At 46.5% G+C, this 26,405-nt stretch overlaps 1 protein-coding gene and 1 long non-coding RNA gene across 5 annotated transcripts in view; one reads left to right on the plus strand and one right to left on the minus strand.

The window, feature by feature from the left end:
- Positions 1 to 11,877, plus strand: part of LOC127007365 (potassium voltage-gated channel protein Shaw-like) — a 44,379-nt gene extending 32,502 nt beyond the window's left edge. For 2 of the 4 annotated variants that reach the window (XM_050878251.1, XM_050878252.1), the window contains exons 8-13: positions 1,074 to 1,283; positions 2,754 to 2,946; positions 3,799 to 3,963; positions 7,025 to 7,137; positions 7,987 to 8,458; positions 9,491 to 11,877. In XM_050878251.1, the coding sequence (XP_050734208.1) occupies positions 1,074 to 1,283; positions 2,754 to 2,946; positions 3,799 to 3,963; positions 7,025 to 7,137; positions 7,987 to 8,458; positions 9,491 to 9,609 (1,272 nt within the window). In that variant the 3' untranslated portion in view covers positions 9,610 to 11,877. The remainder of the gene's footprint in view (positions 1 to 1,073; positions 1,284 to 2,753; positions 2,947 to 3,798; positions 3,964 to 7,024; positions 7,138 to 7,986; positions 8,459 to 9,490) is intronic. The other 2 variants (XM_050878253.1, XM_050878254.1) reach the window with 1 other exon arrangement.
- A 5,931-nt stretch (positions 11,878 to 17,808) lies between these two features.
- The window catches only part of LOC127007577 (uncharacterized), a 42,925-nt gene continuing 34,328 nt past the window's right edge, over positions 17,809 to 26,405 (minus strand). The window contains exon 3 of the long non-coding RNA XR_007760294.1: positions 17,809 to 18,312. This is a non-coding gene — a long non-coding RNA (uncharacterized LOC127007577). The remainder of the gene's footprint in view (positions 18,313 to 26,405) is intronic.

The following is a 26,405-nucleotide window of genomic DNA, read 5'->3' on the forward strand; positions in this document are numbered from 1 at the left end:
ACGAATCCGCGCCCTGGGTTCGAATCCCGACCTGGGCAGTCAGCGGGCCGCTCACCAGCTGCTCATCCTCCCTTTCGGGCTGGTCGATAAATGGGTACCTGGGGAAACCTGGGGAAGGTAAACTGTGATAACCTGGATGTCACACTGACCCTGTCCTGGGGTGATGGGTTCTTTCAATTGATGGCTCATGGGCCAGTGCCACGGAGATGAGCACTGCGGCCACGCTCAGCTGTAGTGTATGCCCTCATCTTTACTCTTTTGGTTGTTCCCAGCCAATTGGTGGCTCAGGCAACTGTTTTATAGTGCCGCCATCTTGCTTGGCTAATCCCCCCCCTAGCTTCACTTGGTCCTCTTTAGAGAGTTTCGCTGGAGTCCGGTTGATGGACAATCATGAGGACAGCATGTGGGTAGTCTTGGGCCCCTCCAAACACTCAAATGAACTAAAGAAAAGCTATTAAAAGGGACAAAAAACACCAACTATAGGAAGTGGCAGTAAAGGAAATATTTGAAATATATACCCCTATTTTTCAAAGAATCACTTCACATACATACATGGATCATCCACAGCCTTTTCTGATACTTTCATTTGAAGCTGCATTCATCTTTCTTTGTGCAATTTCAGTGAGGACATGTCCAAAACATGACATGATCTGATTATACTGTTAAGAGACTAGACAGAGTTTTGGTGTGGTACTGGCCAGTGGCTGGCTGGCTGTGGATGGTCAGTCTTAGGACTGGCTCAAACAGCCAGCCAGGTTACTTATCATGATGGAATATGATACAAGAATACTCCAACAAGTGTCTGAAACTAATGTAAAGAGTATAGAAGTTTACATTCATTTAATTATTTTCATTAATAAAAAAATAAAAATAAATCGATTTAAATAAAAAAAATCTGATTTAAATAAAAAAAAATCTGATTTTTTTTATTTAAAAAAAATTGATAAAAAAATCAACCACCCTGGTTTAATGTAATTTATAATAGGCAGCACGTCCCTTTAATTCTTCTCTTTTTCCTCCTCCTCCTCCTCCTCCTCCTCCTCCTCCTCCTCTTCCTCCTCCTCCCCCAACAGGCCAACCCGCACAACGACTTCAAGAGCATCCCCGAGGGACTGTGGTGGGCCATCGTGACCATGACCACGGTGGGCTACGGCGACATGGTGCCCAAGACCTACGTGGGCATGTTCGTGGGCGCCCTCTGTGCCCTGGCAGGCGTGCTCACCATCTCGCTCCCCGTGCCAGTCATCGTGTCCAACTTCTCAATGTTCTACAGCCACACTCAGGTACGAAGGGGAGAAGGGGGGAAGGGGGAGGGGGGAAGGTGGGACAGGAGGTAGTGGTAGGTCGAAAGGGGGGAAGGGGGAAGTAGGAAACTAAAAGGGGAAAGGGGGAAGAGGGAAGTGGGGAAGTGGGGGAAGGGACGGGGGGGAAAGGGGAGGGGAGAGTATAGAAGAGTGGTGCAGTGAGGGAAGGGAGGAAGGAGTGAGGGATAGGGAAGCGGGGTGGCTGAGTGGAGTATTTGGAGAACAGGGAAAGGGAGATAAGTAGAGTAAAAAAGAGAACAATTATTATGGGAAGGGAATGAGGTGAGTAAGAAAAGTAGGAGAGGAAAGAAGAAAAGAAATAAAGAAGCGTAGAGAGAAAAAGAGAGAGGATGGAATGAGTAAAGTAAAGAGGAAAATGAAAGAAATATTGTATAGTATTAGAGGAAGAGTAGATGAAGAGAGGAGGCGTAAAGTAAAATAGGAGGAAGGAAGGAGGAGAAATAAACGAGTAAAAGGGAAAGGGGATTAGAAAAGGGAAGGAGAGAGAGAGAGAGAGAGAGAGAGAGAGAGAGAGAGAGAGAGAGAGAGAGAGAGAGAGAGAGAGAGAGAGAGAGAGAGAGAGAGAGAGAGAGAGAGAGAGAGAGAGAGAGAGAGAGAGAGAGAGAGAGAGAGAGAGAGAGAGAGAGAGAGAGAGAGAGAGAGAGAGAGAGAGAGAGAGAGAGAGAGTGTGTGTGTGTGTGTGTGTGTGTGTGTGTGTGTGTGTATACCCTATATGTTAGGCTCCCCTCCCCGCTAAAACAAACAAGTCAGGATTGGCGGCTTACAGAATGTTATAAAGTGATAGTTTTCCCCTGTACTGTATTTTTCCTAATCATCTTATCACCTCATTTTCTTTCTTCATTTTCTTCAGCTCTCCTCCTCCTCCTCCTCCTCCTCCTCCTCATTTTCCTTTCACTTGCTCCTCCTCCTATTTGCAGTTTCACACTTATTTTCCGTGTGTTTTTATATATATATATATATATATATATATATATATATATATATATATATATATATATATATATATATATATATATATATATATATATATATATATATATATATATATATATATATATATATATATATATATATATATATATATATATATTTTTTTTTACATGATTAATCGTGCCGCACAACGTGTCTCTTATTAACGACCACCGTAGTATTAAGTGAGATATTGTTACTTCGTTCCAGTTTCATATTACTTTTTGTTACATGACAATCCTTGAAGTGGTATTTATTCATTCCATTCGTTTTGTTTATCCCTACACAAACATGCGCACATACACACTTGCACACACACACACACACACACACACACACACACACACACACACACACACACACACACACACACACACACACACACACACACACACACACACACACACACACATAAACACACACACATACACACAAACACACACACACACACATACACAGGCGCGGTCCAAGCTACCCAAGAAGCGGCGTCGCGTGCTACCGGTGGAGCAGCCGCGTCGGGCGGCGCGCCAGGCGCGGCCGGAGGGCGGCCTCAACCGGCGCATGAACGCCATCAAGCACCACCACCACCAGGCGGGACTCAAGGACGGCCTCACGCCCAAGCTGTCCGGTGCCATGGACAACCTCCTCGCAGGTCAGCTGACGCTCGCCTCGCGGGGGCTGTAGCCACACACACGCCGGGGCGCCGCTTGGCCGGCACGCACGCGGGCTTCAGCCTTTCCCTTTTCCCAGGGCCCTGAGTACGTTTGGTTATCGCCTCACCAAACTTGTGAGTAGTTGATCCACGAGGCAAAAGTTGCTCAGATGAAAGATTACAGGCGATCGCCCGCGTGTGACGCCCGCCAGGTGTGTACCCTGGGGTGCGTGGCCCCCCTCGCCCCTGCCCCCGCCCCCTGTACAGCCCGCATGGCGAGGAGGAGGAGGGGACGTGGAATGTTTCCCGGCCAGACCCACCCAGCACTCACTGGTCCACGCACACGCTATCATTGCGCCAAACTGCCAGTACTTCAATAGTAAATCCGTATCAAAAGATAGAGGTAAAAAGGTTACAATGACGGACGTAGTGAGAAAGAAGAGTCAGGCGTGACTGGCGCCTCGCCCGCTAAGACTGGTGGGGCGGGGCGCAACGCGGTGTGGCAGGGCGTGGGCGTGGGCGTGGGCATGTGTGAGAGCTGGGGAGCCGCGGGATTAACCTCCGTGCATGGTCACTCTAAAAGCAATTTACTCTTGGTTGAGGGCGCCCCTGGCCCAGTCACTACCTCTTCCTCACCTTCGTGTTCTTACTCATGTACTGAGATTTGCATGACTACTATTTTTATACTGCTTGATATCTGGCCATCAAACAAGATCCCCAGCCTCGGGGGCGGACCGCGGGAGAGGAGCCATTTTCCCCCGAGGTCAGTTCCCCGAGGAAGCAGGTCACAGGCACAGATGCTGGGGTGATCTCACTCGTGGCTGACCTTATCACCGCGTCCTCCGCTTGCAGGCACGCTGAACGGGTATGGGCAGGTGGGTGGGATTAAGGCCCTCAGCTTGTATGCCACAGGTCAGAGCGGGCTCACGCTGCCCCTCCATGCCAACGTCTCCCCGGGCTACGAGGTGTGCCCCAGCTCCACCTCGCCCCTCCTGCCACAGGTCCGGGAGCCCGCAGGTGAGTGCCCCCTCTCCAACAGGACGTCCATTGGTTCAAAGATCAGTTTCCTTGAGCCGCAGGTCACAGCCAGTCCCGCGCACTTGACCCACTAACGCGGCGTCCTGTCGTTACTCAACACCAAAGCGACATTTCAAACACCCACTTCAGTTTGTTGCGTGGCGGAGGGCGTCGAGGGCCCCCTGACACGACGCCGGCGGGCGAGGCAGCCAACTGGGGCGTAGCCTCCCCCGGGCGGGACTTCAGTCACCGAGGCCAGGACTAATCCTCAGCCTGAGTCTTGCGGGAGCACGCAACTGCGGCCACCCCCACACACCTTCCCCCACACCTTTTCTATATAACAACGGCCACCCCTATCCACTTCCTCCTGACACCCTTTCCTCCTTACTCCGCACACAATTTATCTCCCAAACTCCCTCTAACTCTCCCTCCCCTTCACGAGGCAACACACGACGTGGCTCCCTCCCCTGAACCGAGGCCCCGAGGCCATCTTCATAACACCCTGACGCAGCTCTGTTGCCTCTAAGTGACCCGCCCCAACGAGTTTATACAGTCAGAACATGCTTAGTTCCTCTCGCCCTCCTGTGCCTCCCGCTGGTGCGCCGCCCCCCAGCCCCTGTCTCGCCCCGCCGTAGGCTCCCCTCCCTGTGTTGTGCCCGTTCCTGCCCCCTACCCCCCCCCCCCTATCTTCTACCCTACCTCTTCTCTCACGACAGTTGTGATTAATATCTATACACACACACACACACACACACACACACACACACACACACACACACACACACACACACATACACACGCACACACACACACACACACACACACACACACACACACACACACACACACCACATTAACTCACAGTCCGCATACATACCAACATACAATTAGAAAAATATACATACATACATACATACATCAACCAAGTAAACACCCACTTCATTCCCTATCTATCAGCTTACTACTTCCCTTCCTATCAACCTACTTCAGCACACCCACGCGTTACCTTCCTATCTCCGCCTCATCTCCGCCTTCTTACCTGCCCCCCCCACGCCCCCTCTCTCCCCACTGTCGGATGAGCCGCCTCCGAGCCTCCTAACCAACACCTTCACGCACACCTGTACTGCTCACTGCCCTTCTTTCTGTCACTTTACCTACGAATCGATTTACTGTTATCCATTCGTTCCTCCGATCCTCTTCTCCCTATGTCTCTGAGCACACCTCTTTTACTTCCCTTTTCCTCCTCCTCCTCCTCCTCCTCCGTTATTTCGTATCGTCTTCCCTTCTTTTTCCTTCCTTTAAGAGCACACTTCTTTCATTTTTACTTTCTCTTTCTCCCGGTTTCCTTTCTTTCCTCATACTTTCCTTTCTTGTATTCTTTTTTTACTTTCTTATTTCCTTCACTTCATTCTCCCTTTAGTGTTCAATTTCTACAACTCTCTTTCCCTACCTCCTTTCTTACGCTTCTTCCTTATTCCCCCTTCCCTTCCTTCTCTGCATCCCCTTTATCACCACACACCTAACACACACTCCCTCCGTTCTTTCAATCCACCTCTTCCCTTGTCGTCCCTTTTTCCTTCCCTCCGTTCCTCCCTCTTCCCCTCCGTCCCCTTTCTTATTAAGTCAAGGATGGTCTGCAAGCTTTGTTTTCATGCACCTCTCCAGACCCTTCATCTCCCCCGCCCCTTCACACCCTTTTGTGTACCTCTCCCTCCCTCCCTCACTCACTCAGTCAATGTTCAAGTATTTTCAGTGCATTCCTCGTGACTTTTCTTCTCTCCTTCGGCTTGTGAATGTACTGGAGTCACGTTCCCTCAAGACTGATCTAATGTACAGGACTATTTTCCCAAGTAGATAATGACCATGTATATTTTTTCCTCACCTCTTCCAGCGCGTCACGGTACAATTTCCCTTGACTAGAAAACATCAATCAGTAGAAGTTATCAGTCTTAAGGTAGTGGTTAATTAATGACCAAGCTATATATATTTCTAAAAGTAGTTTCCCAAGGTAGAGGGTTTGCATAATATTCATTGCTTTTCAGGCAGCAAATCATAATCATAGGTTTTTAGTTTCTTACAGTAGTTAGTGTCAATACAAAAAACTCCAAATTGTATAGTCATTATAAACAATATCCCTGTAGCAATTCATCATCATCCATTGTTTTCCAGGTAGCAAATCTCTATTACATTATTATTCTCCAGGCAGCTACTCAGAGCAACTTATTTTCTTATAGAAGTAATTAATATAAGTTTTTATACGTCACAATAAATATTTTTCCCAAGTACTGATTCATCAACATATAAATATCTTCTTAGGTAGTAAATTACAACCGTATTTTTCTCTGCAGAAGTAAATATACAAAAAAAATTAGACTTGGATACATTATTAGATATTTTCTCAAGTGGCAATGCATCACTATTTAAAGTTATCCAAAGAGTAAATTATGATTCTAAACGTTTTCCCCAGGAGCTGAGTTTTACGTGTCCGTGTGTTTCTTTCATCTCCCGCTCCGCTTGGTCCGTTTGGCGGCTGCACAATAACTCACGAAAGATAGCACACGTGATGTTGCCTTTTCAGAAATGGCTCTTTTTTAATAATCCGAGTCCTGGGCATTTTTTTTTCTTTAAATTCACTCACACACACGTTAGACACACACACACACACACACACACACACACACACACGCACACGCACGCACACAAAAGCATACAGTCATCAGTTTTGAGGTTTCTAACGATTTTTTTTTAGAATTAAGATTAGTATCAATATTACTGCTAGTAGTAGTAGTAGTAGTAGTAGTAGTAGTAGCAGTAATTGTAGCAGTAGTAGTAGTAGTAGCAGTAGTAGTAGTAGTAGTAGCAGAAGTAGTAGTAGAAGAAGCAAAAGGAGAGGAAAAAATAATAGAATGTAGAAACAGAAGATGAGATACAATGAGAGAGGGAGAGAGAAACAGCAGCAAGAAACAGCAAAAGGGGAAAAGGGAGGAGGAGGAGGAGGAGGAGGAGTGAACAGGTGAGAGCCGCTGGGTGCTACTAGACGGGCGGCATGTGTGTGTTGCAGGCTGTGACTCCTACTACAGCAGCTCCCCGACGCCCCTCCAGCCCCCCACCCTTGACCCCGCGGCCCTCGCCAGGCACACTAAAGGGGACAAGGACTCAGCGGGCCTCCTCCAGGTGAGCCAGAGAGAGAGAGAGAGAGAGAGAGAGAGAGAGAGAGAGAGAGAGAGAGAGAGAGAGAGAGAGAGAGAGAGAGAGAGAGAGAGAGAGAGAGAGAGAGAGAGAGAGAGAGAGAGAGAGAGAGAGAGAGAGAGAGAGAGAGAGAGAGAGAGAGAGAGAGAGAGAGAGAGAGAGAGAGAGAGAGAGAGAGAGAGAGAGAGAGAGAGAGAGAGAGAGAGAGAGAGAGAGAGAGAGAGAGAGAGAGAGAGAGAGAGAGAGAGAGAGAGAGAGAGAGAGAGAGAGAGAGAGAGAGAGAGAGAGAGAGAGAGAGAGAGAGAGAGAGAGAGAGAGAGAGAGAGAGAGAGAGAGAGAGAGAGAGAGAGAGAGAGAGAGAGAGAGAGAGAGAGAGAGAGAGAGAGAGAGAGAGAGAGAGAGAGAGAGAGAGAGAGAGAGAGAGAGAGAGAGAGAGAGAGAGAGAGAGAGAGAGAGAGAGAGAGAGAGAGAGAGAGAGAGAGAGAGAGAGAGAGAGAGAGAGAGAGAGAGAGAGAGAGAGAGAGAGAGAGAGAGAGAGAGAGAGAGAGAGAGAGAGAGAGAGAGAGAGAGAGAGAGAGAGAGAGAGAGAGAGAGGAAAACAAGAGGGTAGGAAATAGTAAAATTATGAAGCTAAATTGAGTCATCCTTAATTGGAGCCGGTCAAAAGGTTATTCTGGGAAAGCCTGGAGCAATGTGTGTGTGTGTGTGTGTGTGTGTGTGTGTGTGTGTGTGTGTGTGTGTGAGGATCCCCACACTAACACGCCTTACCCCTCACACGCCACCAACCCCACCCCACCCGACCTACGCCCCGCCCCGCCCCACCCCGCCCCACAGCCCCGCTCAGCCACCTTCAGCCTTGGGTCGGGGTCGCGGCGCCGCACCTCGTCGGGCTCCATACTGGCCCTCCGCGGTATGGCCTCCCTCACCGAGACCCTGGCTTCCCCCGGGGCGTACCTGGCCTCCACGCTGGGACTCATGGCCTCCTCCTGCTCCGATCCGTCCGTGGCCAACACCAGCCAGTCAGCAGACGCCAGCCAGGCCTTCCCCACCCAGCAGGAGCGACCCGTGGCCCCATCCCCCTCCCCCACCAGCCTGCTCATGGACGCCCACGCCACCCTGGGTCTCATGGGCCTGGTGCTGCCGCGGGGGGGCTCGCCTGGGCTGGGGGGCACGCCTGAGCGCCGACGCAGCCCCAGTGTTGGCCACATCCAGCACCACAACAATAACAACAACACGAGGAGCCGCGCGGAGGAGGGAGCGGAGGGGAGGAGAGTGGAAAGTGACTCTAAACCTCCGCCTATCCATAGTGAGTAAACAACCACCACCACCATCACCACTGCAACACGAGACCATCACCATCACCACCATCACCGCCACCACAATCACTCTACACTCACACCACCACCTTAGTAAGCAACCATCATCACCATTCCCATCACCATTGTCCCATGTGAGCATCACCACCACCACCACCACCACCACCGCACTCACCACTACCACCACCACTCTCACCACCACCACCACCACCACCACACGCACCACCTTTTCCCTCAAGCAGTTTTCAAAAGTCGCAGAGTCAGACCCAACTTCATTTCATAAACAAACAAGCAAACAAACAAACAAACACTACTTTAAATCAATGCCGCCCTGGAGTCAGAGAGAGAGAGAGAGAGAGAGAGAGAGAGAGAGAGAGAGAGAGAGAGAGAGAGAGAGAGAGAGAGAGAGAGAGAGAGAGAGAGAGAGAGAGAGAGAGAGAGAGAGAGAAATAAGGGGGGGGGGGGGGGGGCGGGCCCCCGGGAGTTGAATTGGAGGCAGGGAAGGAAGGGAAGGAAGTGCAGAGGGAGGCGGAGGGAGGAAAAGGAGGAGGGTGGGAAAGAAAGGTACGGGGGAGGAAAGTGGATTGAGAGACGGGAAAGGAATGGGTGGGTAGGTGGACTTGATGTAGATAAAGTGGGTTTGGAGGTGGAAGGTAGGTGGGAAGAAGTGAAAAAGAGGTGGGCAGGAAAAACGCAACACCTCACAACACAACAGAGCAACCTCCCTAATAACAACACAGGGCAATACAACACAACATAACGCAAGGCAACACACCAGAACACAACACAAAGGATGAAGCAATAACCGGAACACATCAGAAACAGCACACACCAAAGCACAACACAACATATCACAAAAAAAACATCACAAACAACACATCAGAAACAACTCAACACATTACAAAACAACAGAACACACCAGGACACAACACAACACTACCCAGGTCAGTAGGCAACACATCACCAGTAACAACACAACACAACATCATCCTAACCCGACCCTTCCCTTCTTCCCCCCGTAGTCGAGCTGGCAGACTCCCCGCCCTACGACGCCCGGCCCACGACCCCGCAGTCCCAGTTCACCCTCGCCGTGCCCAGGAGAGCATCCGGGCCGCCGATCCCCGAGATGGACATCCTCTGAGTCACGAACCTCGACGACCCGCCACGACACGACCCTCCAAACCTGTCCACATGGAGGTCGTGCGTGCGTCGAGGTGCGTCCCTGTGGTGTGGTCGTCCCTGCTTAGTGTATCTTTAGTGCGTTGATGATGCCTGGACGACCACCGATGCCACGACCCCCACGACCAAGACTACGAATGCCTCCACGACCACCACTATCCCCGCCTCCAGCACGACCATCGCCGCCACGACCACCGCTTCATACCTCACGCCAAATAACCTTCTGGTACATGGGTGGCGGCGGTTGTTCTCGGTTCTTGTCGCCTTAGAGCCTCGCCGTCACGCCCATACACGCTCAATCGTCCTGGTCAAAATGTAGTGGTTAAGGCCCTTCCTTCCTTCCTCGCCCCGTGACTAGCTAGCCCGCGGACCTTTCAACTTTGTGAAGTGCCAAACTGCCGACGAGGAGCAGGAGGAGGAGGAGGAGAAAACTGACAGGAGGAAGAGGTGGAACAGGAGGGTGAAGAGGAGGAGGAGGAGGAGGAGGAGGGGGAGAATGAAAATGAGGAGGAGGAGGGAAGTCATGAGGATATTTTAAAGAAGGGACATGATGAGAAAACGGATGGACAAGAAATATAGTTTTCGAGAGGATGATTGACTGACAGACAAACTTTCCGGCCTCAACATGCTTACATAGTCATCGACCTTCTTATAAGCTTTTTTTCTCTGAAACGGAATATTTTACTATACCCAGAGATAAAACAAAGTAATACCTATGTCTGAAGCCTTAAAAAAAACATTTATATATTGTAATATTAAGATGTGTTTCGTGTCAAGAAAGAAAAACATGGAGGAGAAAATGAAGGGAAAAGTGAAGGGCAGAAGATGAGGTAAATAGGCAAGAAGAAAGAGAAAATTAGATGAAAGGAAAGAAAGAGAAAGCAAGAAATGAAGCAAGTAAATAATAAGGAGGATGAGAGAATAGGAAAGTAAGGTAAAGGAAGCTAAAGAAAAGGGAGGGACTATGGTAAGTACATGGGAAGTGACAGAAATGAAAAAAAAAGTGAAGGAAAGAGAAAGAAGATAGTATACGATAGGATAGAAAATTAAATGATTATTAAGTGCTGCCTATAGCGACTGTAGGCTTTCTTGAAGGGCCTCGAAGGCGACCCCGGCCCGTTAGTGGCGTAGGCGAATTTTATTTATAGTGGCTGCCGTGATGTATGACTCTTGCGAAATGAAACGAAAGGAAAGGGAATATCAAAATTTGTTGTAAGAAGTGAACAAAATAATAATTGGAGGAACTCAAAACCAAAAAAAAAAAGTCAAAGAGACGAGGAGAAAAAAGTGACGACATTGGTGAAGGACAACGAAAACAACGAAGAATGTGAAGAGGAGCATAAGGAGAGAAAAAAGGGAGAGGACAAGGCTGCGAACAAGAACTAGGAAAAGGAAGAAAGGATTAAGAAGAAAAAAAATAAAAAATGTGAAAAATTGAATAAAAATGAAGGAAACGAAGAAGACTGAGGAAAACAAGGAAAAAATAAGATAAAAAAGCGATGGCAACATTAAAGAAAATTAAGATTAGAAATACGAGAGAAGACGAGAGGGAAGAAGAAGAAGAACAAGAAGAGAAGAAGCAGAAGAGGAAGAAAAAGAAGAAGAAGAAGAAGGAGAAGAAGAAGAAGAAGGAGGAGAAAGCGAAGGAGAAGAAAAAGAAGACAAACAATCAACCAAACACTTTTCTGGCAACCTTATCGCCTTGTCAAAATCCTTCAAATCAAACTTTTCGGAACATTGAACAAAATCTCTTAAAAAATCCAAACAAGAAATATAAAGTGAGAGAATATACAAAACAAACTTCTTTCTCTGTACACCAATCATGTTTACGATGATAAAGAAAACAACAATAATGAAGATAATGATAACAGAAAGAATGATGATATCTTTACCAGGTGGTGTGTGTCCTGCCCTGCTCTTTACATTGAATATTTTTTTTTTCAAATAAGGAGTAAAATATTCAAGAAGAAATAAAAAACAACATATTTATAAGAATACGCTGCCGCTGATGTTGTTGTTGATGTTGATGATGTTGATGATAATGATGATGATGATGGTGATGATGTTGATATGTTGGTCATGGTCATGCTGATGGTGATGATCATGATGATGTTGTTCCTCTGTACTCATTTATGAACTCCTTTTTACCTTACGTCACAATATTTTAACCACACACACACACACACACACACACACACACTTTCATTCTGCCTTTCCTTCTTCTTATGTCCTTTCCCTTTCGTTCTTTCTCTTTTATTATTTTTTTTCGTTCTTCCATTCTCTCTCTCTCTCTCTCTCTCTCTCACCTGGTGTTTTTCGTTCACTGTTGAGAGCAGGAAAGTTTTCTCATAACTAAGACACATCCTGAGCTATCAAATTGTTTTCCGAGAGAGAGAGAGAGAGAGAGAGAGAGAGAGAGAGAGAGAGAGAGAGAGAGAGAGAGAGAGAGAGAGAGAGAGAGAGAGAGAGAGAGAGAGAGAGAGAGAGAGAGAGAGAGAGAGAGAGAGAGAGAGAGAGAGAGAGAGAGAGAGAGAGAGAGAGAGAGATACAAAAGGATAAAGTAATATAAATGTGGGACGGTCAAGCCTTTGTGTGTAGTCGCTGAAGTGAAGCCCAACAGCAACGAAATGTAACAGTGATTTATGTCATCTGTTACGCCACCATTGTCATGTCTGGGGGGTGAAGGGGAGGGGGAGGGGGAGAGGATAGGGAGAGAGAGGGAAAGCTTTTATACAACGGTGGAAGCTTTACACAATAGGAAAGCTTAATGTCCCTGAAAAAGTCTTACCATAACATAAAAGAAATAAATAAAAAAAACATTCAGAGCCTTATAAAAAAAACTATTATATTTTTTTCCCCTTTTGATGTGAGTTCAGAGGGGAGAAGAAAAGGTCACAATGGGGAATTTATTTACTTCAGATCTACAAAGGAAAGTTTAAAAAGTTGGTGATTACGAGGAACATAATCTATAGTGGAGGGAGAGAGAGAGAGAGAGAGAGAGAGAGAGAGAGAGAGAGAGAGAGAGAGAGAGAGAGAGAGAGAGAGAGAGAGAGAGAGAGAGAGAGAGAGAGAGAGAGAGAGAGAGAGAGAAAGAAATTGTGTTTATTAATACTATGACTTTAATTATGGCTGATAATATGAGGGGAAAAAATGTACACTACACCGAGGGGCTCCGTGATAATGAGATGGAATATGTGTGTGTGTGTGTGTGTGTGTGTGTGTGTGTGTGTGTGTGTGTGTGTGTGTGTGTGTGTGTGTGTGTGTGTGTGTGTGTGTGTGATGTCAGTGATGTCAACAAGGGAGTGGGAAGGGCAACGCAATAGTGAAAGGAGGAGGAGGAGGAGGAAGACGAAGAGAACAATACACCAACACATATATACCTTTTTAACATGACACAAACGCTTGCCGTCAGTTTCTATAATCCCCTCAAAATTAGCATCAAAGTATTCTAACATGAAAGTAATTACAAAATGTTTGGTATGGCAGGAATCTCTCTCTCTCTCTCTCTCTCTCTCTCTCTCTCTCTCTCTCTCTCTCTCTCTCTCACCCACACCCACACCCACACACACACGCACAAACACTTAGACCACCATTTCTCATAAGCTATTAAAACATCTATACTTCTAAGTGAATCAAATAAGTGCAGCCAGTCTTTATAAGCAGACCCGAACCACGCCCTTTCCCCTTCACCCTTCACCCCATCCCTCCTTCTCTTCCTCCTCATCCCTCCACCATCACCAAGTCCCAGCCACCTCACATTACCTATACGCTGTTCACGATAGCTTGGAAAATAAAACCCACCCATAAAATCGAAATCCACCAGTCTAATGCGGCCTGGGATGGAGAGGGGGCGTGGCTTTCTAGTGGACCAGCCAATCATATTCGCCTGATGCAGAAAGGGGAAGAGTTTATTCGCCAAGTCACCCTGAACAGACTATGGTTGGGGTGCGAGGGTGTGTGGGTGGCTGGGGAAGCGGGGTGAGGGGAGGGTGATGGGGTGATTAGGGTGATGTCTGGGGTCTCTTGGGGTGGTATTATGGTTTGGGCGAGGTGGCAGCTCTCTTGTACATATAGATACCAAACTATATTTATATTGTTCTTTGTGTATCGAGTTACAATAAGACAAGAAGACTTGAGAAGCGGGAGTTTTATTACATTCCTCTTGCTGGTTAGTAGTGGTGGTGGTGGTGGTGAGACATGCAAATAGATATACATAAAGACAGACACAGACAGACAAAGAGACACACACACAGAGACACGGACACGCAGGGACTATAAGGAAAGAAACAGGGATGAGTTTATAACACAGAAAATAAGACAAAAATACAGAAGTTGATACATATATGAAGAGGCGAATACTGAGATGGAGTAAGGCGCTAAGGGAGGGAGGGAGAAAAGGATGGAAGAGAGACGGAAAAGGAAAATGGAATGAAAGGAAAAGTAAGGAAGGAAAGAGGGAGACAAAGCTGGAAGATGGAATGAAAGGAAAAGTAGGGAAGGAAAGAGGGAGACAAAGCTGGAAGATGGGATGAAAGGAAAAGTAAGGAAGGAAAGAGGGAGACAAAGCTGGAAGATGGAATGAAAGGAAAAGTAAGGAAGGAAAGAGGGAGGCAAGGCTGGAAGATGGAATGAAAGGAAAAGTAAGGAAGGAAAGAGGGAGGCAAAGCTGGAAGATGGGATGAAAGGAAAAGTAAGGAAGGAAAGAGGGAGGCAAAGCTGGAAGATGGGATGAAAGGAAAAGTAAGGAAGGAAAGAGGGAGACAAAGCTGGAAGATGGAATGAAAGGAAAAGTAAGGAAGGAAAGAGGGAGACAAAGCTGAAAGTGAGAATGCAAATGAGACAAGAATAAAAAGATAGGTGTAAGTAAAGAATAAAAGGGGAAAAGATAGAAAGAAGCAAAAAAAAGACACAATGAAAAAGTCACAGAAGAATGAAAAGAAGAATGCCAAATGGAATGCAATGAAAAAGAGTGATAACGAAGGAGAGAAGCATAAAGGCTGTAAAAAAGTAATAAACGAGGGAAAAGAGAGAAGGACAGAGAGAGAAGCTGAAACAGGCCAGCCCCGCCAGCCCCGCGAGGCCCCACAAAAACAAGACGCTGCCAAGGGTCCTGCCGAGAAAATTCCTAAGAAGAAACGTGAAGGAAACTGGAAAAAAACGAGGAAAGAAAAAAAGAATGTTTCCCTTTGTAAGAAAGACAGTGAGGGTTTCAGCGAGGCCAGAGTTGCAGAAGGAGCAGCCGCTGGGGACGAGACCACACTAATGAGAGAACAAGGAACACACACACACACACACACACACACACACACACACACACACACACACACACACACACACACACACACACACACACACACACACACACACACACACAGACGGCCTCCCGAGTTACATCACAGAATAACTGACGAGGATAATATGTTCCGGCTGGTGAGAAAAAAATTGTATAAAAGAAAAACGAGGAGCAAGCTGGACTGACTCGACGTGTCGGGCCAGAATGTGCAGACCAGCTGTTAGTGTAGTTGATGATGTTAAAAAGAAAATATTAAAAGGCATTATTTGATATTTTCTGCCTTTTAATTAGAGACAGCGGCTTTTTTAGAGATATGAAAGGGAGCGGACACTGTGCAAATATATAGAGGAGTAAACAGAGAAAACCAGAGTAGACATCGTACACATACTATAAAGGAGAACAAAGTGAAAACCAATTTACTACACTATTAGGCAATATATCTCTAATTTAAGTCTCGTTAGTGTCAAGTGGTAGTACGCAGCTGCCTTCACGCCATCCATTACCCGCTGGGGGGGAGGGAAGCAGTGATACATGACTGGTAGTGTGTGTGTGTGTGTGTGTGTGTGTGTGTGTGTGTGTGTGTGTGTGTGTGTGTGTTGCTGTCCACGCCTCCATGGCCACAGGCGCCCCAGCCATGCACCACTGACCGAGCAGAAAAATCTAGGCAATAACTGTTTCAGAATTTCAAATGTTTCAAGCTTTGGCAGGCATTTGATTTCATACGCTTCAGGTACACACACACACACACACACACACACACACAGACACACACACACACACACACACACACACACACACACACACACACACACACACACACACACACACGTCCATCCCAGCGCCACCTGTTGAGCGTTAAGTCCAAATCTGCCTCGCCGTCTTGGGAACTCCGCCAAGTCGAGGTGTGTCTTTCTCGGGGCCAACATTTTCCTTTCAGCGCTGTGTAAAAGTTAAGCGGACCCTCCTTGCCCCGCCTCATCTCCCTCTCCCCCTTGGTAAACGAAGTGGCCGGTGCAGGGATTGGGGACGCTGAACCCTGAGTAAACCACGGCGGCAGAAAAAGGGAGGCAGGGGGAGGCAGAGGTAAGATATCGGGTCACAGGCTGCTGAGGGGTGAGCCCCATGAAGCTGGAAGGGGGCACTGGGTACGTGGCAGTTTTTTTTTTTTTTTTTTTTTTTTTACAACAAAGGAGGCAGGCAGCTCAGGGCACAAAAAAAGAAAACAATAATAAAAAAGTCCGCTACTCGCTGCTCCCAAAAAAGAATTAAAAGAGGTGCCCGAAAGAAAGATCAATTTCAGGAGGAGAGGTGTCCTGACACCCTCCTTTTGAAAGAGTTCAAGTCGTAGGCAGGAGGAAATACAGATGAAGGAAGATTATTCCAGAGTTTACCAGCGTGAGGGATGAAAGAGTGAAGATGCTGGTTAGCTCTTGCATAAGGGGTTTGGACAGTGTAGGGATGAGCATGATTAGAAAGTCGTGTGCAGCGGGGCCGCGGGAGGGTGAAGTGGCAGGGTGAAAGTGACATGGAGGGGGTAGTAGGGTCAGGGTGAGGGGAGGCATGTTAGGGTATGAGGGCGGGTGGAATAGGGGTCAGTGAGGAGAGATACGGTGAGGAGGGTGTAGAAGGATGAGACTGGGGGGTGTGTGGATAAAAGTGGGGTACAACAGCGTCAGGATGAAGGGAGGCGTGTCAGGGTGTAAGGGGAGGGAAAGGGTGAGGAAGGTATATAAGGGTGAGTGAGGGGTGTGTGAATAGGTGAGGGAGGGGGCAAGGTGAGGAGGGCGAAGAAGGGTAAGACTGAAGGGTATTTAGAGAGGTAATGGGGGAAGGGTAGATTGAGGGTGAGGGGGGTGTGGGTATGTGGGGAGAGGGGGGAGGGGGAGGAGGGCGCAGAAGGCTAAGAGTGAGGGGTGTGTAAATAGGTTAGGGAGGGAGGTAGATTCAGGATGAGGGAAGCTGGTCAAGGGTGAGGGGAGGGGCTTCGCGGGTTAAGGGTCAGGAGGGGGGGGGGGGCTGCCTGGAGTACGTAGGATCCCTGTGAGGCCGCAGGGAAGAGGGTGTCAACGCCTTACTCAGGAGGTGTTAAAAATAATAGCCGACTCGTCCTTAAATAGGGCGGCCTTCCTCTCCCAACGTTTGTAAAGCTCGATAACTCACGTCTCGGCTTCAACACATTTATAGTACCTTCCAAATATGGCATTAACACATGTCACACTGTTCAAACACATTTCACAAAACAACTTCCGCAACAAAAAATAACTTCTGCAACAAACAACAAAAACGACTCCTGCAACAAAATAGCACAGAGCTCCTACAAGAAATAACAGAAACAAATCGTGCAACAAAATGACTTACAATAAACAATACAGCTCCTGCAACAAACCATTCCTGCAACACAACTGCAACAAGCAACACTGCAGCCACAAACTCCCTCCCGGCGTCAGGAGGGCGTGCAACACTTTACGGGCCGTTCACCTTCATAAAACTCCAGCTAACGAGTGTATTGGCTCGTTAATCTCTGCCCGTAATCTAAGGCCCCGCAGAGTTGCCCCTCCCTACCCTCTCTCTCTCCTGCCCCGCTCCTTGCCCCGCCCCGCCCCTTGGCCCGCCCAAGCCCGAGGAGTTTTCCAGGCAGGCAGGCTGGGTCGGTTAATCAGGAAGTATTAAAAACCTTTAATAAATTAGCAACAAACTATATTTATATATATTTAACACCATATAAAAAGGGGCGCATTTGAAGGGTCGTTTTAAGAGGTAATAAAATGGTGATCACTTTCCGCTAAGTTAACAGTGTAATCAACCACGCCTGTCCACCGGTAATGCTATAGGAGTGAGGGTTAAGGAAAGAGATATAATGAAGGTTCTTTTTGTATTCTTTCTTCTCTTTTAAATTTTAGCTCTACATTGCGAACGAGAGATCCATTTATCCACGTCTAATATAAGGAAAAAGTGTAAGGTAAGGGACAGGGTAAGCTTCCTTTTTTTCGTCCCCTCCTTTCCTTTTCATTTCTGCTTTGGGTTATTTACTCATCATGAACAAGAGCCCAGCATCCATCTCTCCCCCTCGCAATAAAAGAGGAGAACAGCGCGGGACCAAGCGGGTGGACTCAACAAGGCAGGTCATGGAGAGAACACGACAAGCTTCCTTTTTTTTTTTGTTGTTCCCCTTCTTTCCTTTTCATTCCTGCTTTGGGTTATTCACTTATCATGAACAAGAGCCCAGCATCCATCTCTCCCCCTCGCAATAAAAGAGGAGAACAGCGCGGGGCCAAGCGGGTGGACTCATCAAGGCAGGTCGTGGAGGGGGACATGGCCAGCTTTCCGTCACGTGCGTCACCCTAGTAGTCACCTCTCATTTACACCATCCACCTGTCAGGGTAACAAAAGGACCATAACATCCGCCCATCCACCTGTGATAATTAAACAACAGAGGCAGCAGGAGCGGGACGGACGGACGAGCGTATTCATAAAGCAATGTTATAGAAGTGGGACATGATGGCGCGCTTCCTGTCTCCCTCATGTTGTCATTCTGTCCGCCCGTCACTGCATAAATGAGCGCCATCCATCCACCTTTCCAACGAGAGCAGGGAAAGCCTAACACCGAACCAATTGGACTCTTACTCTAAAACATATCACCGCCTCTTTAAACCTAACTGATAAACCTCTCGTGGAATAATTTGGGAACTCCATGGACTGTTTTGTGATGCTGGTGATAGTCTTACATGGCTTCTTAATCTTGAACAGCCGTAATGAGAGAGCCCGTTATGTTCAAGAATGTGGACCAAGGATGAACGGAGAGATACACGACAAGCTTCCTCTCTCCCTTCTCGCACCTGTTGCATGTTATCTTCAGTCCACCAGTCGTGAAAGGGTACCAACGAGGGGATGATGAGTGAGTGAAAGAATCGAAGGAGGTCATAGAGAGGGTCATGAGAGGCTTCCCCTAGCTCTGCCTCTCTCTCTCTTCCTTCTCCTCGCACTTTTTGCATGTTATCTTTAGTCATGAAAAGGGTGCCAAAAAGAGGGATGAGTTAGCGAGTGAATGAATCAAAGGAGGTTATAGAAAGTGCCATAACAAGCCTCCTATCCACTGTCATAGTATAAAAGAAGCCTGGCATCCTCCTATCCACGTGGGAAGATAGAGAAGTAACTACGAGAGGGTAAGCGAGGGAGGGAGCTCATACACACAATAATAGAGACCATCTTAAGGGACTATTACACTGGACAAATTTTTCATGAATCTTCAGTCAAACCACGATTTCCGCTGGCGTGATTCTCCTATTTCCGTGGTTTTCTGACGTGTCCACGATCTTCCAAAGCTACGGTCGATTTCACCGAAGGAAGACAGTATTACTCACCATCATCATCATCAGCAATAACAACAAGCAAATGAGAACCACGCTGGCAGAAATCGTGGTTTGACTGAAGATCCACGGAAAATTTGCCCGGTGTAATAGCCCCTTTAGCAAGCTTTCTGTTTCTCTGTTCCTCTCACCTCTGTTTTATGTAAGCTATATTCCTTAAGTGATAAAAAAAAAGTGATATCCTCCTGCCTATCAACAATTTAGAGTAACAATGAGAGGACGGGCGAGTGAAGAAGAGCCGACACAGCACATCACAACAGGTTCACACACGGCACACCACACACAGGCGGACGCAGCGGCGGCAACATCGGCCTCCACTAGCAGCCTGCCGTGAGCCCTCAGCCGCGACGAAAAAAATACCAGTACCAGTAACACTCTCTCCGATACGGGTTGCTACGCCTCACTGCTACGCCTCACCTGGCGACCAAAACCGGATACACACACACACACACACACACACACACACACACACACACACACACACACAAAGCGCACGCGAAATGAAACTAAATGAAATGGCAAAATTGAAGTCTAAAATAATTCTCCACAACGGCGTTATTTTATAAACCGAAATTATAATTATGTAATGGTAAGCGGAACAAGGGAGGAATTTTGAACCACGGAAATAATTTTTAAATATAAGAGAACGAATTAATTTAAGAGAGAGAGAGAGAGAGAGAGAGAGAGAGAGAGAGAGAGAGAGAGAGAGAGAGAGAGAGAGAGAGAGAGAGAGAGAGAGAGAGAGAGAGAGAGAGAGAGAGAGAGAGAGAGAGAGAGAGAGAATAAAACGAAAACACAAACTTTCCTCAAATAAACTACCCCCAAGAGAGAGAGAGAGAGAGAGAGAGAGAGAGAGAGAGAGAGAGAGAGAGAGAGAGAGAGAGAGAGAGAGAGAGAGAGAGAGAGAGAGAGAGAGAGAGAGAGAGAGAGAAACGGTGAAAAGGAGAAAAGAATGAAACCATCTTAAAGCGAATAAAAAATGTCATGTACACTCACTCATACTTACAAACCACACACACACACACACACACACACACACACACAACTCACTCTTCCACAACGTCAACTCAAACCACCCTCACAGCCTTCCACACCACCCATCCACACTATTTAGTTGACCCTTCTATACACTCTTCCTTCCTTCTACACACACTCTTCCACACCATACACTCACTCTAGCTTTCCCATATACAGCGTCATTCCACTCCACAACTACCACCCAGACTAGCTAACCCATCCACACCCACCCACACAACCTTGCACACAACCCAACCCATCCACATCCACCCTCACACCTTATCACAGCAATCACACCAACTTTGCCACCCTATCCCAGCGCCATACCACTTCACACTTGCCACCCACACTATTTTTCCCACCCACACCCACGTTCCCACTTCTCTAATCCACCCATTTATCCACCCACTCACTCCCCGCACCAACCTGCCGAGCTTACCCCGTACAAAGTTTAGGTGTTTACGAGCGGTGCCATAAATCTCAACTGGGCGTAAACATAATCGCGACGTAATGGCAACACAAGCACCGTACTCGCGGATCGGTTATACTTTATGTTAGGCCGCCGCGGGGATGAAACAAAAAGCTGTCCGGTAATGCTCTGCGGCGAGAGATTTGTGGGTGTTCTGCTCGCTGCCTTTTTCCTTCTATAATTTTGTTCTCTTTCTTTCTCCTCACTCTTCAGTAGTAGTAGTAGTAGTAGTAGTAGTAGTAGTAGTAGTAGTAGTAGTAGTAGTAGTAGTAGTAGTAGTAGTAGTAATAGTAGTAATAATAATAATAGTAGTAGTAGCTATGGGTATTCGTAGTAGTAGCTAGTTATTGCTGGTGTTGCTGACACAGACTAGCAAACAAACAAACAAACACACACACACACACACACACACACACACACACACACACACACACACACAAACCGGGGACTGTATGATTTTCCCTACTTTTTTTATTTTTCATAAAACTATATTTTATATACTGCAAAATTATTGTCTCTCACAATCTTCCTCTCTTTAATAAGTAAATGACTCCTTTTTTTGTGGTACTGGAATGAAACTCATTTTATAACGTTTAATTTACAGACCGAATGATTATTTACTTAACTGCCTGTTTTTATATTCTTCATTAATATTCTTCTTATGGGAGGGAAAATATTTATGACCCTTAGTCAGAGCTGCATCATAATGATTAACGTAAAGAGGTAATTATTTAAAATTTATTACAATATATTTCTTATAAACATATACTTTCCCCTTTCCAATGCTTACATATCACGGCCTTCATTTTACGGTGAACATGTAATTCGTTCATGAAAAGTTTTTCTCTGTATTATTTTCATCGCGTTTATTTACCAATTCATTGAATTGTATTTTCTCGTTTCTATAAACATTCATTTCATGAAGCGCGGCTTTTATAACGAGTTACAACATGTGCAGACCATCCATCAAGAGTCTTTCGGTGAGTCTTCAATAACAATAAATTTATAATCATGATTATTCAATTATGTGCCTCGTTTTTATAAACTAAAACATTACTCTCGACAAAATTAAAACTTTCCCGCCCTTTATTATACGTGAAATTAATCGGTGCTTCATCTAAAGTCTTTTTCCTAATTCTTTTCAGAGTTTAATTTACAGATCTTAATCACTGTTATCTATCTCTCCAAATATTTACAGACAGCTGGCACGCTTTCCTCATCGAATGGCGCCTCTGCAACATATATTCTGCTTTTATTTTAGGCCATTCATCAAAAGAGATTCAGGATTTTTTAAATACTGTTAAATTTACAGGACCAGTGATCATTTGTTTAACTTTTTTTTTAATATGAACTACCAACACACGGTAGTCATCCATCATCTTTACTGTGCGTGACATTTATAGGCATCCATTAAAAAGTCTTTGCGTTATATATTCATTTACCTCATTTTATAAAACAACGAAACCGTTCTGCTCAGTGAACAGCACCGAGCCAACGCGGCCATCACTCCTCTTGTATTTACTGCCCCTAAGTCAATACTCTTTTGGTAAATTATACGTGCGATTTAATTATTCTGAAAGGGATACCAGAGACTGTTTTTGTTCCGTTAGCTATACAGTCACGGGTCTGGTCTGGCAATGACTAAAGAATATAATTATGATGGTGCGAATATTAACACACATGGAGGGAGAGTAAGTGTAGGGTGACAACAGTACTATTAATCAGTCACAAATATTGAATGAACTGATGACCTAAATAGTGAAGAGAGCAAGAACAACCACAAAAGCAACCAATCCACACACCATTCCACACTACCCAACTCATCCACATCCACCCTCACACCTTTTCACATCTTCCACTAACACTAACTTTACCACTCAGTCCCAAATCCACACAATATTCCACACTACCCGACTCATTCACATCCACCCTCACACGTTTTCACACCTTCCACTAACACTTAGCTTTACCACTCAATCCCAAATCCACACACCATTCCACACTACACAACTCATCCACATCCACCCTCACACGTTTTCACACCTTCCACTAACACTAACTTTACCACTCAATCCCAGCGTCATACCACCTCCACCTGCCATCCACATTAAATATCGCATCTCTCCACACCACCCACCCACCCACACTAACTCTCCCACCGCCGCACCATTTGCCACTTGCCGCCCACACTAACTCCCATCCACATCCACGTTCCAACCTTTCTCATCCACCCATCTATTCACCCATCTATCGTCATCATTATCCTTCAAGATCACAAATCAAACAACACATGAAAAAGAAGACAATTTAATAAACCCACAAAAAAACACGTTCATTATATTCCGCAATTCCTCTCTCTCCGATAAAAAGAAGATTAATGGACGTCGGTTTCTGAACACTGCAACAAAACCTTTAATTCACTGATCTTAACACACGGGAAGACAGATGTTAGTTTTTTTTATATGGTCCGCGGAGGAATATTAGATCACTTATTTTTCTTTTTTCTATTTTTTTTTCACAAGTACGATATGAAGTTCGCTCCCTAAATACAGAAGCTTAATTACCCCTCCTCGAATCTCTCCCTCGTATCAGATAACACAGGGACGAGAAGGAGGAAGACGAAGAGGAAGAGAGAAGAGAGAGAGAGAGAGAGAGAGAGAGAGAGAGAGAGTGAGAGAGAGAGAGAGAGAGAGAGAGAGAGAGAGAGAAGAGAGAGAAGAGAGAGAGAGAGAGAGAGAGAGAGAGAGAGAGAGAGAGAGAGAGAGGAGGAGGAGGAGGAGGAGAGAGAGAGAGAGAGAGAGAGAGAGAGAGAGAGAGAAGAGAGAGAGAGAGAGAGAGAGAGAGAGAGAGAGAGAGAGAGAGAGAGAGAGAGAGAGAGAGAGAGAGAGAGAGAGAGAGAGAGAGAGAGAGAGAGAGAGAGAGAGAGAGAGAGAGAGAGAGAGAGAGAGAGAGAGAGAGAGAGAGAGAGAGAGAGAGAGAGAGAGAGAGAGAGAGAGAGAGAGAGAGAGAGAGAGAGAGAGAGAGAGAGAGAGAGAGAGAGAGAGAGAGAGAGAGAGAGAGAGAGAGAGAGAGAGAGAGAGAGAGAGAGAGAGAGAGAGAGAGAGAGAGAGAGAGAGAGAGAGAGAGAGAGAGAGAGAGAGAGAGAGAGAGAGAGAGAGAGAGAGAGAGAGAGAGAGAGAGTGTATTACCACCCATTACCGATCTCCCTCTCTGTGAAGCGAAACATTATGCGATGAACTCTTTCAGCATGGACATTAATATTTATCCTCCTCCTCCTCTTCCTCTTCCTCCTCTTCCTCTTCCTCCTCTTCCTCCTCTTCCTTCTCTTCCTCTTTCTCCTCTTTCTCTTTCTCTTCCTCTTTCTCTTTCTCTTCCTCCTCTTCTCCCTCTTCCTCCTCCTCCTCTTCCTTCTTCTTTGCCTAACGCAGTTCATTTCATATTCCCCTTCAATTTTATTTCTTCCCGTTTCGTAAGTCAAGAAGCTCCCTCATTCTCCCGTCTTCTTTATCCCCCTCCTTCTGTTCCTCTTGTTCTTGGTTCCGATTCTCCTGTCTTTTGATTAATTCCCCCTATTCCTTCTCCTCCTACTCTCTTTTCTCATGCCGTCTCCCGGGAATCGAACCTGGGACATCTCGGTTTCTACAGTAGGTATGCGAAAACTAACCCCCACCACCACACATATACACGCACACATACTCACATTCACATTCACACATACACAAATACAAACACGCACACACACACACGCACCAGAACGTCCCCGGCTCGACGCGTGCTTTACAGTAACGATGAGGACAATTATAAAGCCATTTGAGTCACGGAATAACTAACAGACAAAGTCGCGTTGCAGAATCTAACACGTTAAAGGGGAGAGCAAGCACACCAACCCCACCCATGACACGGCTCCTCTTCCTCCTCCTCCTCCTCTTATTCCTATTCCTATTCCTATTCCTATTCCTCGGCGGCAAAGCAAAATAACGATGGTAATTAGAATGCGGGAGTTGTAGGCGGGATTTCAGACGAGGGTGTAAAAGGAGACATCGCCGCACTCTGTATCGTCACCTACGTTCACACCCACATACAGACACCTACACGCACACACCTACACGCATTCATTTACGCATTCCACACACGCACAGGGAGGCAGGCTTATGGTCTTACAGTGAGGCGAAAAGAGGATAAATGAGATGCAACCTTGCTCTCTCAATGTCATGTCACCGTTTCTCAGTCACGTCTCCGCACTTTCTTGTTTTTTTTTTTTTGTTTGTTTTTTCTTCGCTTCTTTTCGGTTGTTTTGTTTTGTTCTTGTTCGTCTGGATTTTTTTCTTTCACTTCTCTTCTTCTTTACCTCTTTTTCCAACACCTCTACCTCTAGCTTAACTACTTTGAACGAAGCCAAACAATACACGATGGAATTAGGAGAAAAAAAAATAAAACAAAGACAAGAACAAAACGCAATACTATTCTGAAAAACAACAACAACAACAACAACAAAAACAATAAAAACAACAACAACAACAACTTGCTCACCACACCCATCCCTCCACCTTTCCACCCAACCATCCACCTCCCCACCCAACCATCCACCTCCCCAACCACCCACCTACCGCGTCCCCCCTCCCTCCCTCGGCTACAAATATTCAGCAGGAGCAAGCGCGTCATGACTACATTCCCAGTTTACAATATTTACAGCGGCGAGTGAGGGACTAAGTGCTCTCCTGCGTGTGTGGCCTTCATGTCGGGGATCTGTCCCTTGAGCGGCGGGGGAAAAAGTGGGAGAGAAGGCGACGGGGAAGCGAGGGAGAGGGAACAAAGAAAAGAGTAAGCAGGGTGAGGAGATGAAAGGAGGAAGGTGAAGAAGAGGAGAGGCAGTGGAGACGAGAAGAGCAAAGCAAGGCGAGGAATGGAAAGAAGGTATGCAAAGGAGAGGAAAGCAAGGGTGAGAAGGAAGAGCAAGGAGAGTCAGGGTGAGGAGGAGGGAAAGTAAAGAAGTGGCAGAAAAGAGAAAGGGAAAGAAGGAAGGTGCAAGACAAGGAGCGGAGTGAAGCAAGGAAAGGATGGTTAGGAAGAGACGGTGTGGCTAGAGAAGGAGTAGGAAGAGGAGGATAGGGAAAAGTAGGGGTGAGGAGAGAAGAGATTTCGGGGTATGAAGAAAGAGAGGAAGGCAGAGAAGTAGCGTCGGTGAATCCATCCATTTCTTGTCAACAACCCCCCCCCCCCCCCACACACACCACTACCAACAACAACAACAACAATAAGAACAACAGCAATATCAGCGACAATATCAACAGTCCACGGTTTACCTCATTACTAATTACCCATCAACACCTACGAAACGATGCGTGAACTCAATAACAACACACACGCACGCACGCACACACACACACACACACACACACACACACACACACACACACACACACACACACACACACACACAGTCCAATAATAGCAACAACACCACCAGCAACATTCTATCCCCTTAAAACGCAGCCAGCCCGACCCCTCCAACGCCAGGCAGCTCAAAGCCCACACGAGGCCACTGGAACAACACTGGACAGCCCCCGTGACACCAGGCTTTAATTCCTCATCCTCTTGATGCCACGTGATGC

The sequence above is a fragment of the Eriocheir sinensis genome, chromosome 35 (assembly GCF_024679095.1).
Source record: "Eriocheir sinensis breed Jianghai 21 chromosome 35, ASM2467909v1, whole genome shotgun sequence".
Taxonomy (NCBI): Eukaryota; Metazoa; Arthropoda; class Malacostraca; order Decapoda; family Varunidae; genus Eriocheir; species Eriocheir sinensis.